This window comes from Ursus americanus, chromosome 29, assembly GCF_024610735.1.
Source record: "Ursus americanus isolate L20-20 chromosome 29, mUrsAme1.1.p, whole genome shotgun sequence".
Classification (NCBI taxonomy): domain Eukaryota; kingdom Metazoa; phylum Chordata; class Mammalia; order Carnivora; family Ursidae; genus Ursus; species Ursus americanus.
The window spans coordinates 9,971,882-9,984,834 of NC_142155.1; the positions used below are offsets into that span (position 1 = coordinate 9,971,882).

Genomic DNA, 12,953 nt, shown 5'->3' on the forward strand with positions numbered 1-12,953 from the left:
GAAAGACCTAAAATAAGGACAGATTGAAACACACAGCATTCGTCATACACCCTGCCAAAATCTCTCTAAAATGACAGTAAATAGATTATTAAAAGACATAAATGCATAAGAATAAAAAATAGGCAGGATGAAGGAAGCAAAAAAAAAAATACTGGAAGCTAGAAAGCAGACGAAAGTGTGGTATTTGGTTAAGACCAGAGAAAGCCATAAACTAAGCCTTGAAAAAGGCTGTTTTTCTTTGTAGCATCTCAGTCTGCCTCAGAAATAAGAGACAGAAAGGACCTCTCAAAGTGAGGATGAGGGCAGAAGAATTAGTTGAAAGTCTATATTAGAGGCAGAACCATTGCCCCCCTTCTACCATTCTGTACCTGACACTGACTGAAGGCCTATTTGAGATTGGTATAGATCCAGGAAGGTTTTTTTGGACTCTGGGCCAACAGATGCTAGAAGAGTAAAGAGGTGAAAGAGCAAATAAGGAGATTAATACAACTCCTCTGTCCCTATTTGGCTCACGTAGTCCTGGGACACAGGTTTACACCTTCCAGGCAGAAAATTGAATGATTCCTCTCAGGTGAAACTGATTAATTCAAGAAAACACAAACCCTGATACTGAGGAGGAAGGGCTTGCCTACTAGGTTTCCTATGCCACGAGCAATCCTTAGGAACACCTTCCCACTCTGGAGATAGGGAATTGGTGGTGGGGCAGTAATGTGTGTTTTAACTTGCCCTCCAGGTGATTTTGTTGTAGCTCAAGTTTACAAACTATTGAGACGGCTTGTTTTACAAAGAAGCCCTTGAGTAAGCCCCCCCCCCCCAAAGCTGCCAATCAGGTTTTTTAAACAGGAACAGCCATATATAATATGCAATGTTCCACGAAAATCTCTAACAAAAGAGACAAAAGATAAAAAGAAATCTGAAAACAGAAACAATGTAGCAAACAGAAGAAAACTTGAAAAGGCATTAATATCTGAAAGATAAGACATTAAATTCATGAAATAAGAAGAGTATAAAAAGAATATTCAAAGACTAAAAGAGGTTTATCAAATAGGAAAGAAAGTATAAGAAAAATACGGGAAGGGGCGCCTGGGTGGCACAGCGGTTAAGCGTCTGCCTTCGGCTCAGGGCGTGATCCTGGCGTTATGGGATCGAGCCCCACATCAGGCTCCTCTGCTATGAGCCTGCTTCTTCCTCTCCCACTCCCCCTGCTTGTGTTCCCTCTCTCGCTGGCTGTCTCTATCGAATAAATAAATAAAATCTTTAAAAAAAAAAAAAGAAAAGAAAAATATGGGAAGAGTCTAGAAGATCCACTACAGAATGTACCAATCAATTAACAAAGATTTCAGAAAATAATAGAGAAAATGTTGAGGAGGAAATTGTCAAAGAAATAGTTCAAAAAGCCACTTGGGTGGCTCAGTCAGTTAAGTGCCTGACTTTGGCTCAGGTCTAGATCTCAGGATCCTGGGATCCAGCCTTGCACTGGGCTCCACGCTCAGTGGGGAGTCTGTCCGTCCTCCTCCCTCTGCCCCTCCACTGCTTGTGCTCTCTTTCTCAAATAAATAAAATCTTAAAAAAAAAAAAAAGCTCAAAAAATTTCCCAGAACTGAAAGAGAAGGCACACTTAAGGCACACTGACCGATCAACACAATGGATAAAAGAAAAGTACACAGGCACGTCATCAGGACACTAAAGGACAAAGAGAAGGTCCAAAGCACCTACAGACAGAGACAGAACAAGAGAGTGACATGCAAAAAGAATGGAAACCTATTCTGTGTAATATCGTAATGGTGGATATCATACATTTGTTAAAACTCGTAGGATGTACAAGAGTGAACGCTAATGTAAACCACGGACTCTGGGGGATAATGATATGTCATTGCAGGTTCACTGATTGTTCACCAATGTACCACTCTGGTGCGAGATATTGCTGGTGGAGAGGCTGTGTTGTGTGGGGTGGAAGGTGGTATGTGGGAACTCACAGCTCAATTCTGCTGGGGACCTAAACCTGCTCTAAAACATAGTCTTAAAAAAAGGAATGGAAATCAGAATGGCATCTCAGTTCTCTAGCGATGTTAGAGGCCAGAAGACAATGCGGAATTGCCTTAAAAATTATAAAGGAACATTATTTAAAATTCAGAATATAACCCAACCGAACTATGGACAGATGGAGAATTTTAAAACATTTTTGGGCATCCAAACTGTCAAGACATTTACCTCCCAGGAAGAGGAGAATATTTTCCACCAAAAGAAGTCAACTGAGAAAGATTCCTTTCTGAGAAAGTGCAGCCAATGCATTGCAGTCTCAGCAGGGAGTTGCAGTCAAGGACTCGAGCCCTTCCAGTCCCATCAAGCTCCTTTGAATATTTACATTCCTAGGTCTCTATCCGAGGTCCTGGTCAGAGGTCTTTCTCAGTAGGAGTTGAGGGGGAAGTGAGAGGAAGGAGGGAACCCATGAAGAAATTTTTCCCCACTCTAACTCCGTAGTAGCTAGTACTTTCCCACTCTGAGCCCTTCCTTCTTTCCCTCCTCCTCTGCCCCCACCCACCTCAGGATCCATAAAACTGCCAGAGCTTTCTGTTTTCCCTCAACTATGAGACAACACCTACGTCCGTGTTTACGTATCTGATCACATTCCGTGAGGGAAAATGGAACTGAGGGAGGCCGAGCTTCCTCTGCTTTTAGCCTCTTGCTTATTCAACTGCAGCAAGTGATTAAAGGTTTAACTCTTTCCTTTTCGGCTTGTGGCTTTAAGTGGCTACTCTGACACCTGGCAGCTCAGTTCTCGCTCCCTGCTGAGCTGAGCTCCTGCCAACCTCCTTCCCTAGGTTATCACTAACTGCAAAAAGTCATTTCATGTAATTTTGCTGAGTGATCCAGACAAGCTCACCCTCTACAGGATTCATTCTCTTGGCCTGGGTGGGACAATTAGGATTCCCGATTCCAAAGCATTTTACAGGGATTATTAATTGTTGTCGTTTTTGTCGTAATGGTCCTGATGCTGCTCTACTGCATTTGTTAAAGGAGGCCACGGTTTAAATATACCTACCTCTACATCAAGCACTCATCGTCATGTCACCAAAACTTAAAACTATGAGGATTTCCCTGAAATTCTGACTCTGACCTGAAACAAAACCTAAGCCTTTTTCATGTCAGCATTACCTTGGAGCTTCCTAGCTAATCAGGTACAAACAGGTAAGCTTATGCAGTACTACTATCCTAAAAGGAGTGTATGTTTCTAGTAGCCAAGGTCCTTCATTCATGCTTTATAAACCTAGCTTCAAGCCACTTTCGGTTCGGAAGTCTCCCTATTTTCCAATAGTTTGTTGCCCACTCAAAAGATTTGTCTCATGTAAAGTTTTCTGAATTTTCTTTTGACATATTCTCTCCAGGGTCCTGTGCTTCTGCACGGTCACTCTCTCACCACATGATCTCCAAGGTGATCCATGAACAAAAAAGGCAACAAGATCTTACAATACAGTTGATTATGAAGGCTCTCCAAACAGTGATCTCTAGTTTTCCCTGAACTGGTCAACCCTCAAAAATGAGAGAATGGGGGCGCCTGGGTGGTTCAGTAGTTAAGCGTCTGCCTTCGGCTCAGGGCGTGATCCTAGAGTTGTGGGATCGAGCCCCGCACCAGGCTCCTCCACGGGAAGCCTACTTCTTCCTCTCCCTCTCCCCCTGCTTGTGTTCCCTCTCTCGATGGCTGTCTCTCTCTCTGTCAAATAAATACATAAAACCTTTTTTAAAAAATGAGAGAATGGCCAAAAGTGGAAACTGAGAGACTGAATATATAAGTGAACAATGGCCAGAAATGCTTTTGTATATGTTTAGAATTTTCCACAATACAAAATTTTAAATGTTTTTAAAATGTCAATGTCATTAAAGATTAAACAACAGAGAATGATACTAGATTAAAAGAGACTAGAGATAGAAGTAAATGCAGTGCATGTTCCTTGATTGGGCTGTAGCTTTTTAAAAATTAGCTATAAAGTACATTATTAGAAAAAGTGGGGAAAGTGAAATTGGACTGTATATTAGACAACAGTATTGAATTAATGTTACATTTCCTGGATGAACTTTATAAGGTTATGTAGGAGAATGTCTTTGTTCTTAGGAGATAATGTTGAAATAGTTGGGGCAGAGTGTCATGATGTTTGCTGCTTCACAAATAGTGTATGAAAAACTATATGAAGGTAGAGATAAAATAAAGAAAATGTTAACTAGTGAAACTGCAAAGTATAGAATGTAAATTTAATGTTCTTACAATTTTCCCTATGTTTCCCATACGTTTTTTCAAAATAAAAAGCGGTGGGAAAGGAGTACAATAAAATACATGTAATATTACAAAAAAGTAAAAGCAAAAATTCCCAGGTACTTGTATCTACATTTGTTGCAATGGAAGGATAATCCAAAAATGAATAATAGTTAACTATATTGGGGAGGAGAATACAGGATAAACAAGGGACTGAAAACTAGATTTTTCTGAATGTACATTTTCCAAAATGTTTTTGAAATGTACTTTGTAAATTATTCTTATATTCTAAATAGCCTATCAGTGATGATTTTCATTTCTTACTTTATTTGAATATTATTTAGTAGTGTGGTATAATGTCTTCTTATCTATTCATCCATCCATCCATCCATCCATCCATCCATCCATCCATCCGAGGGAAGTAGTGTATAATCACTGTTTGTAAATGCTCTTAAACATTAGAAAAATGTCCTATATTCAGAAATATTAGGCCTTTATTATATTCCTTTTCTGCATGATTGCTCCTTGTCTGTGATTTATTAAATATCTCTTTACTAGTTTATTTTCCTCATTTTAACCATTTTTCCTATCTGTGACATATATTTTGATGTTATTTGATGCAAAAAATCAGTGTTATGTTTTCATTAGGCTTTGTAACGTTTTTCATTGTACAGAGATTTCTTAAGAGTTGAAGATTACAAGAAGTAATGAAGAACAAAGCTTCTCAATGAGAATCAATTCACTCACATACTTTGTCTGAACCCAAAGCTCCTCAGACTGGTTCCTCCAGGGCTAAGCAATGAAAATGAAAGAATGCTGTCATCTTCTGGGTAGTATTTTTTTTTTATTTTATTTTATTTTATGGGGTACAGATAGCTTAAATAACTTGCACTCAGCCACAGAGCTAGAAAATGTTGGAGCAGTATTCAAACCATGCTCCGTCCCTGTAAAAGCTAAATTAAGAGCCTTGGAGGTAATAGAGTGATTCATCTTGGCAGATTCTGCTACATCCCAAAAAATTCCATTTGAAGCTGGCATGAGGTCAGCAAATGAAACTCAAGGCTTGCTAGATGTAGGAAACTTAACATGGAGTTTCTGCATAAAGCTAGGACCCCTAATGGCTATACTTCCAAAATAAAACTAAATCAGAAATAAACTGCCATCTAGATGGGAATGGTAAAGGAACATGTCTAGACCTTGCCTTTCTCAAGTATGTCTTGACTTCATAATTAATTACTACAAACCAACCTTGTGGCTAACTCATGCTATGGGTAGGCGTCTGAAAATTTTCAAGGAGATCATTGGGAGTGGCCTCAGGTTGGATGCATCCTCAAGAGAATGGCTGAAGGAAAAAACTATCAATTTATGAAACGATGAAATTATATCCCTTATGCCTAAGTTTAAAAAATTAACTCCAGATGGTTCAAGAATTTACATGTTTAGAAGCTTTAGCATTCTTAGTAAAAAGTGTAGTGAGTGTCTTTGGACCTCAGGGCAGTGAAGGATTTCTTTCTTTCTTTTTTAAAGATTTTATTTATTTATTTATTTATTTATTTATTTATTTATTTATTTATTTATTTAACAGACAGAATGAGCTAGAGAGTACAAGCAGGGGGAGCGGCAGAGGGAGAAGGAGAAGGAGAAGCAGGCTTCCAGTCGAGCAGGGAGCTGGATGTGGGGCTCAATCCCAGGATCACGACCTGAGCCAAAAGCAGCTTAACCCACTAAGCCACCCGATGAAGAATTTAAGCAAGACACAGAATGCACTTACTATAAAGATTTACAAGTCTACCTATATTAAAATTAAAAAATTTTGTCAAAAGACACCTTAACGTGAAAACACAATTTAAACTAGAAGAAGACATTCACAATACACACAATTGGAAAAAGATTAGTAGGAGAGTGAGGGAGAATACCTCTAAGAGAGAACTTTCATATATTTTTTTATATCCTTGAGAACTTTTGTTTCACAGTGTGAATATATTGATTTTTAAAATTAAATTGAAGAAATAAAAATATCCACTAAAGTTAGAGTCAATATCTCATAGAGATTATCTGACAACCTCTGAAGCCTAGATGATGTGGATGAGGGAATTCAGGACATTAATACTATCAGCCTTTTGTAAATTATCAAAAATTCCCATTAAAAAGATTTTTAAAACAAACACATCATAGCTAATTGTAAGAACAAAATAGTTTGCACAGCATAGTTGGTAGAACAACTACCAAACAAGATTTCTAGAAATGCACTAGAAAAAGTATAAGAACATGCATGGGTAATACACACCAGCTTCAGGCCAATGATTTCCTGCGGGGAGGGAAAGGAAAGGTGCTTTAAGTGATATCTATTTTTTAAAAAGATTTTATTTATTAATTTGACACGGTGTGGGGGGGAGCAAGCACAAGCAGGAGGAGCGACAGGCAGGGGGAGCGACAGGCAGAGGGAGAAGCAGGTTCCCCGCTGAGCAAGGAGCCGGCTGTGGGGCTGGATCCCAGGAATCACGACCCCCGAGCCGAAGGCAGCCGCTTAACCGAGTGAGCCACCCAGGTGCCCCGGTGATATCTATTTTAAAGAAGAGAGAGGTGAGGCAAATGTAGGAAAATGTTAACATTCTGTTAAATGGGGGCGGTGATGGGGGTTGTTACATAGGTATTGGTTATATAACTTTTTGAATGTGTGAAATCTTTCATAATTTAAATTTCTAACTAAAATTAAGAACATTGGGAAGAAATGTGCATCAACACTAGTTGTTTTAGGATGTTGGAAATAAATGGGATTTGTTTATAGTCCCTACGTGTTCTGTATGACCACCTCTGACGTTTATATTTTAAAACACGACACACTTGCTTGAAGGATTTTGTAGTAACCAAACGGAGAGTCGGAAGACAACAGAGAGCAAAAGGGAGAAAATACAGATTCGACGAGCCTGCCCTCGGCCTGATCCGCCTACCTACCACTGGAAGGTAACGCCGAAACCTTAACCCAGGACGAAAGTGATTCCAGGTCAACGAGGCCGCCGACCCAAACCACGCTGTCAATCAGCGGTGTGCCGGGGCAGGGACCTTTGAGGCTACGTGATTTCTGACTCAGCGGAGATGATCACGGATAGCCTGAGAGCCGGCTGAAACTCAAGTAAATGCTAGTTTCCGATCCGAGACGAAGCCCTTGTGGCGGGCTTCCCGGTGCCACCAGGAAAGGCCGCCCAGTGTCAATTGCGTCGGTCACCCGGAACGGATGACCAGGAGCCGCAGGAAGAGGCGGGGCTGGCCGGAAGCCGTAAAAGGGGGCACAGCCTTCGCGCCTCACTGGAGTTCCGCCGGCGCTACCTGGACTTGCTCTTCTTGGGCTGTTGGACCTAGCATGGTCGACGACGCGGGTGCTGCTAGGGCCCAGGGCGACGAGTGGACGTCCGCCCAGTCCCTGGACACGCTGCTCTGGTCACCACTTCCACCACCGCGGATTCGCACGCGGCCGTGGTGGTTTCCTGTGCAGGAGCTGAGAGACCCACTGGTGTTTTACCTGGAGGCATGGCTGGCTGACTCGATCTTCGGTGAGCCACCCCAGGGGTGCCGGTGGAATGACCCCCCTCCAGTCCAAGAGGAGAGAGACCCCGCAGAGCACCTCTCAACAGTCTCTGCCGGATTTGCAGGCCACCTTTGACGCCACGATCCCCACCTTCCAGCTCTTGCCTTTTCCTGCCAGCATTCCCTTCAAATTTAGACTCACCTTCAACCATGCTTCCCCTCAGAGTCTCTCTTTTCCTGTTTAGGCCCAGACCGAGCCATAATTCCTGAAATGGAGTGGATGAGCCAAGTCCTGCTGACGGTGGACATAGTTAACTCCGGGGACTTCGCTGAAATCACCATCTTTGGACGGCCCCGTGTACAAAATCGGGTGAAGAGCGTGCTGCTGAACCTGGCATCCTGGCACCGGAAGCATCGTGCTCGAGGTGAGGGTCTCTAAACACCTGCATGTGGAGGGAGCCACCGGTGAACGACCTGGCTGTACCAGGCTTTCTTCCAGCCTTTATTACCTTACCAAAACTTTTTGCAGTTTCCTAACTGCAGTGTTCTGCATACAGCCCTTGAGCATCCCTTTGTGAGAGGAGTGCCAAGTGGGACCTTGGGAAGGTAAACTGAGATCTAACACATTCAGGCCCGTCACTGCCCCATGCAGCCTCAGCTTGGTTTCACCAGGATTTCCAGATCTCAGGGTCAGAGCCTCCACCTGAGAAGTGATCCTGCTAGCACCTCCCCTCCTCCCCTGCTCCCCTGAATGATGGAGTAGTTTGGAACAGAAAGCATTTTTCCTTATCCAGCTGAGAGGATGAAACAACTTGAGGAGTTCTTGAAGGCCGGTGCACCAGGTCCCCAGACTCCTGAGCCTCCTGTTGCAGAAGTATTTTCAGGAGCATTGTGAGAAACAGTCCTTCTACTACTGAAGTTCAAGAGAAGCAAGTATCCATAAATCTCTGCATTCTTTTTTTTCCTGTGTTTTGATGAGTAGTGCTTTGGTTATTTTGATGCAAAAGTGAGTTTGTAGTGCCATTCTAGTAAAGAAATGAACTTCCTTTTTGTCCAATGGCATAAAAATCTTTGCTCACTTAAAATTAAGCAAATATATAAAAGATTGATTCTGTTCATTCATGTCTTGATGTGAGGGGTGGGTAAAAGGCTGATAGTAGTGGTTTTATTTTTGTTTTTTCCTTTGCCTCTATCATTTTGAATCTACTAACCCTTTTATGATTTTATGGCCAGAGTCAGGCCCTCAAGCGCAGGGCCATGAATTTGCATTTCTAATACGCTCATAGTTAATACCAATGCTTCTCTGAGGCTCTCACTTTGAAGTTGGTTGTTTGGCCCCTCAGTAGCAACTAGTGTGCATTTTCTTCTTGGAGTAGAGGCTTCCTGCCTGCACATGGGTGGGTGCTCCAACACGAAAGCTGAGGCAATCGGTTATTTATTCTGTTAGCATTGTGATTCATGAGAGAACAGCCAGGGTCCTTGGCAGCTTGGCTGTTGGAAGGCATCCTGCCACGAAGCCAGCTGTCTCCTTTTTCTCTGAGTCCTGCACAGGTGCCCTGCATGAACTGGGTTGTTTTTCCATTACCCGTTACCGTGCTATGACCAATGCGTGCAAAACAGCCCCAACCTCTTGCCGCCTCCACTTTCAGGAAGCAGGATGCTTGGGGGAGAGAGGTTGTCAAGAGCTCTATGGCCTCAGCACAGAGTTGGAATTGATTTAACTCATGAAGTTTCTTCTCCCCTATGCAGTAATGGATTCCAGCTGTTTGCAAGGGTTGTAAACACACACGAACAAGTCTTTTAATTTTAAAGATTTTGTTTATTTGTTTAGAGCACACGCACAAATTGGGGGGAGGGGCAGAGGGAGAGGGAATCCTAAGCAGACTCCGAGCTGCTTCGCAGAGATAGATGTGCGACTGGATCCCACCACCCCGAGATCACGACCCGAAATCAAGAGTCAGAGCCTTAACCGACTGAGCCACTCGAGTGCCCTGCACAAGTCTTTTAAAACGTGCTGCTTTGATTATAAGTGATACTGAACGTTGTCCTACTTTGCTTAACATTTTTATGAAATGCTTTTATGTTTTTCTTTATTCATTCCTATATTCTTTAAACTCTGAAGATACGGATTTTTATTACCCATGTAAGCTTTTGTAACAAATAATAGTCTGTTAAACTGGTATTTTCTACCCCTTTCCTTCTCACATTTTTTGTATATGAAAAATTTTCATTGTATGTAGTTAAACTAATTACTGTTTTCTGTGTGATTTCCCTCTCCTCCCAACCCCTTACTTTTAATCTTAGGTACTCCTGCTTTTTCTCCTTCTGCAGAAATTTGATAAAAATATTCCTACAGGTTATTTCTAGTGGGAAATGCACAAAACCATTAAACATTGTTTTACTGTTATTTGGAGGAAGAGGGTTATGCTCAAAACATTCTAATTTTTAAAAAATTATCCAGAATTAAATTACTAAATGATCCTGCATATTTTTCATCCTTTATATGCATTAACATGTTGAAGCCCTAACCCCTAGTACCTCAGAATGTGACTGTATTTTAGAGAGGCCTTTAAAGATGTAATTAAAATGAAATGAGGTCCTATAGGTGGGCCCTTTTCGAATATGACTGGGGTCCTTATGGGAAGAGGAAATATGCACACAGATAGGTGGGTATATAGAGAAAAGACCATGTGAGGAGACAGCAAGATGGCAGCCGTTTGCCAGCTAAGGGGAGAGGCCTCAGAAGAAACCAGCCCTGCTGACACCTTGATTTTGAACTTTCAGCCTCTAGATCTTTGAGAAAATAAATATTTGTTGTTTCAGCCTCGCAGTCTGTTACTTTGTTATGGCGGTGCTAGCAAACTAAAACAACATTTAGTATGGTTTCTCTGTGTTCCCTTTCATCATGTGCTGATACAGCAGTTTTACTACCTTCATAACTGTTTTTGGTGAAGATTTTATTTACTTATTTGTCACAGAGAAAGTGCACAAGCAGGGGGAGCAGCAGGCAGAGGGAGCAGCAGGCAGAGGGAGAAGCAGGCTACCTGCTGAGTAGGAAGCCCGATGCAGGGCTCGATTCCAGGACCCCGGGATCATGACCTGAGCTGAAGACAGACACTTAACTGACTGAGCCACCTAGGCATCCCCCTTCATAACTTTTTAATAAAAAGAGTAGTTCTGTCATTCTACTTTTCAGAATTTGGGGATAATATTAGCTAGTTATTAGAGTTTATATCACATACCAGGCCCCGTGCCAAGCACCTAAGTAGGACATGATTAGTTTGCTAAGGTCACAGAGCTAGGATGTGGGGATGGATGAGTGAGATTTGAACCAAGACATTGATTCAAGGATCCAAACCCTTTATAATTTCCCACTGGCTTTTATTTTTCTCCACACCTGAATTTAGACTCCTTTCTCATAGTTTTTATTTCTTTTTAAGAGGAATTGTAATAAACCTCTTAATTGTAAAGAATGAACAGTATTTGTTCTTCGATTGAGGGACAAGACTGTTTTTTCTAACAAGTTGCTAGAATAGAGCTATTTATTAGTACCACACCCAAAATAAAAATAGCATTATTGACTTTTTTTTTTTTAAGATTTTATTTATTTATTCGACAGAGATAGAGACAGCCAGCGAGAGAGGGAACACAAGCAGGGGGAGTGGGAGAGGAAGAAGCAGGCTCATAGCAGAGGAGCCTGATGTGGGGCTCGATCCCATAACGCCGGGATCACGCCCTGAGCCGAAGGCAGACGTTCAACCGCTGTGCCACCCAGTCGCCCCTATTGACTTTTTTTAATAACTGTTTTTTCTTTATTCTGTTCACATGTGACAGCCCCCAAACCCAACACTTGGTTTTTCTCTTTTGACTTTGTTATTCTTTCACTACCTATGTCAACAGAAACTTTCTCCCACTAGTATACACATTTTGATCCTCATCCCATAGGTCCTCAAAGATCATGGCTCTCCAGCACCAGCACCTGGGTCCCCCCCTTTGTACCCATGTCTGTCTGTGCTGAGGCTCTGCCCTGGTCCCATCACCCCTGAGGTGCCTTAGGCCAGAAATGCCAAGCAGGCTACATGTTATATGCTAACTCTGAATAAATACAAGCGCTGCTTGGACCCTAGGATGGAGGGAAGTGAGGCAGGCTGTGTCTGGGTTCCATTACAAAGACTGCTGTGCTTGATCAGCGATCTCTGCCATGGAACACCCTCTAGACCTGTCTGGAATGGAGGACCCTGTGGGCGGGGGGGGAAGCTGCATGCTGGCCACAGGCTCAGACAGGGACAAAATATACATTCCATCCTTGCCTTAAGTGGTGGTTTTACTTCCCAGGCTGTACTGGCTCACGGGCCAGGTGGCTAAGAAGGCATTCTGAAGGTCATGAAGGTACAGGTGGCTTCGCTAGGCCCTCGAAGGAACAGCAAAAGCCCCAAGCTAGAGGGAGCTTGTAAGCATAGCTCACTCAGGACCCAGTGGGGATCTGCAAGTTGTAGGCCATGCTGGCATTAGCTCCTGATCCTCTGGAGTCTGTTTCATGCAGGGAAAGATAGCTGGCTGGCTGTCAGAGTTAGATGCAACTTGGGGCTAAAAACACTTTTCTGTGACACACAGAAATAACCTTAATCTTGCGATAATCTTTCAAAAATTTCCAGTCCAAATTAAAAAGGTATGTCTTCTTTGTGCTACCTAGAAACCAAAATAGAGTAAACGGACCATCTTACTTTAATCAAGTTCCAGAAAGACGGCACACTGCGTTGGAAAGCACTGTCTCAGCAGAAAATAGCAAAGGCACAAACGTAACCCCAACTTTGCTTTCCACTTCCCCTTGATACCCTGGATGGGGAGGCAACTTCTTCCAGCTGATTTTGGGAATGTCGTTCTCCGTGAGAATGTCCAGGGGTCAGTTGAAGTCTTCCACTCTCTGTGGGTTTTGGATGCTTCAGGATCCTTTCCGTTTGCCGCTTCTCCTGCATCTTCTCAATGGCTGCCTGCGGGTGGGTCCACTTGTTCAGGCTGTGCTGCTTCTCCTCCTTTCTGTTCGTCCCTTTTGCTCATTCCCATTGCTTCCAGGAATTTTACCTTTGTCCATCTTTTTCTTCTTTGGCTTGATCATGCCAAGCTCTGCCACGCTTTTCAGTTTCAGGGGCCCCTTTTGGACCTGCTTATATGCCTCCAT

General features: G+C 42.6%; 1 protein-coding gene and 1 pseudogene across 1 annotated transcript; one reads left to right on the plus strand and one right to left on the minus strand.

Moving 5' to 3' along the window:
• The first annotated feature begins 5,689 nt into the window (after window positions 1-5,689).
• OOEP (oocyte expressed protein) lies at window positions 5,690-10,552 on the plus strand. Its single transcript, XM_045805334.2, has 3 exons — window positions 5,690-7,800; window positions 8,020-8,199; window positions 8,569-10,552. The coding sequence occupies exons 1-3, from the start codon at window positions 7,485-7,487 to the stop codon at window positions 8,667-8,669; spliced, it is 597 nt and encodes a 198-aa protein (XP_045661290.2). The 5' UTR covers window positions 5,690-7,484; the 3' UTR covers window positions 8,670-10,552.
• Window positions 10,553-12,503: 1,951 nt separating this feature from the next.
• LOC123797160 (protein FAM32A pseudogene) lies at window positions 12,504-12,953 on the minus strand (annotated as a pseudogene).

Coding starts and splice junctions, on each gene's coding strand:
- OOEP (XM_045805334.2), top strand. CDS start 7,485: ATGACCAGGAGCCGCAGGAAGAGGCGGGGCTGGCCGGAAGCCGTAAAA. Junction 7,801..8,019: donor GCTGGCTGACTCGATCTTCG/GTGAGCCACCCC, acceptor TTTCCTGTTTAG/GCCCAGACCGAGCCATAATT. Junction 8,200..8,568: donor CCGGAAGCATCGTGCTCGAG/GTGAGGGTCTCT, acceptor TTCCTTATCCAG/CTGAGAGGATGAAACAACTT.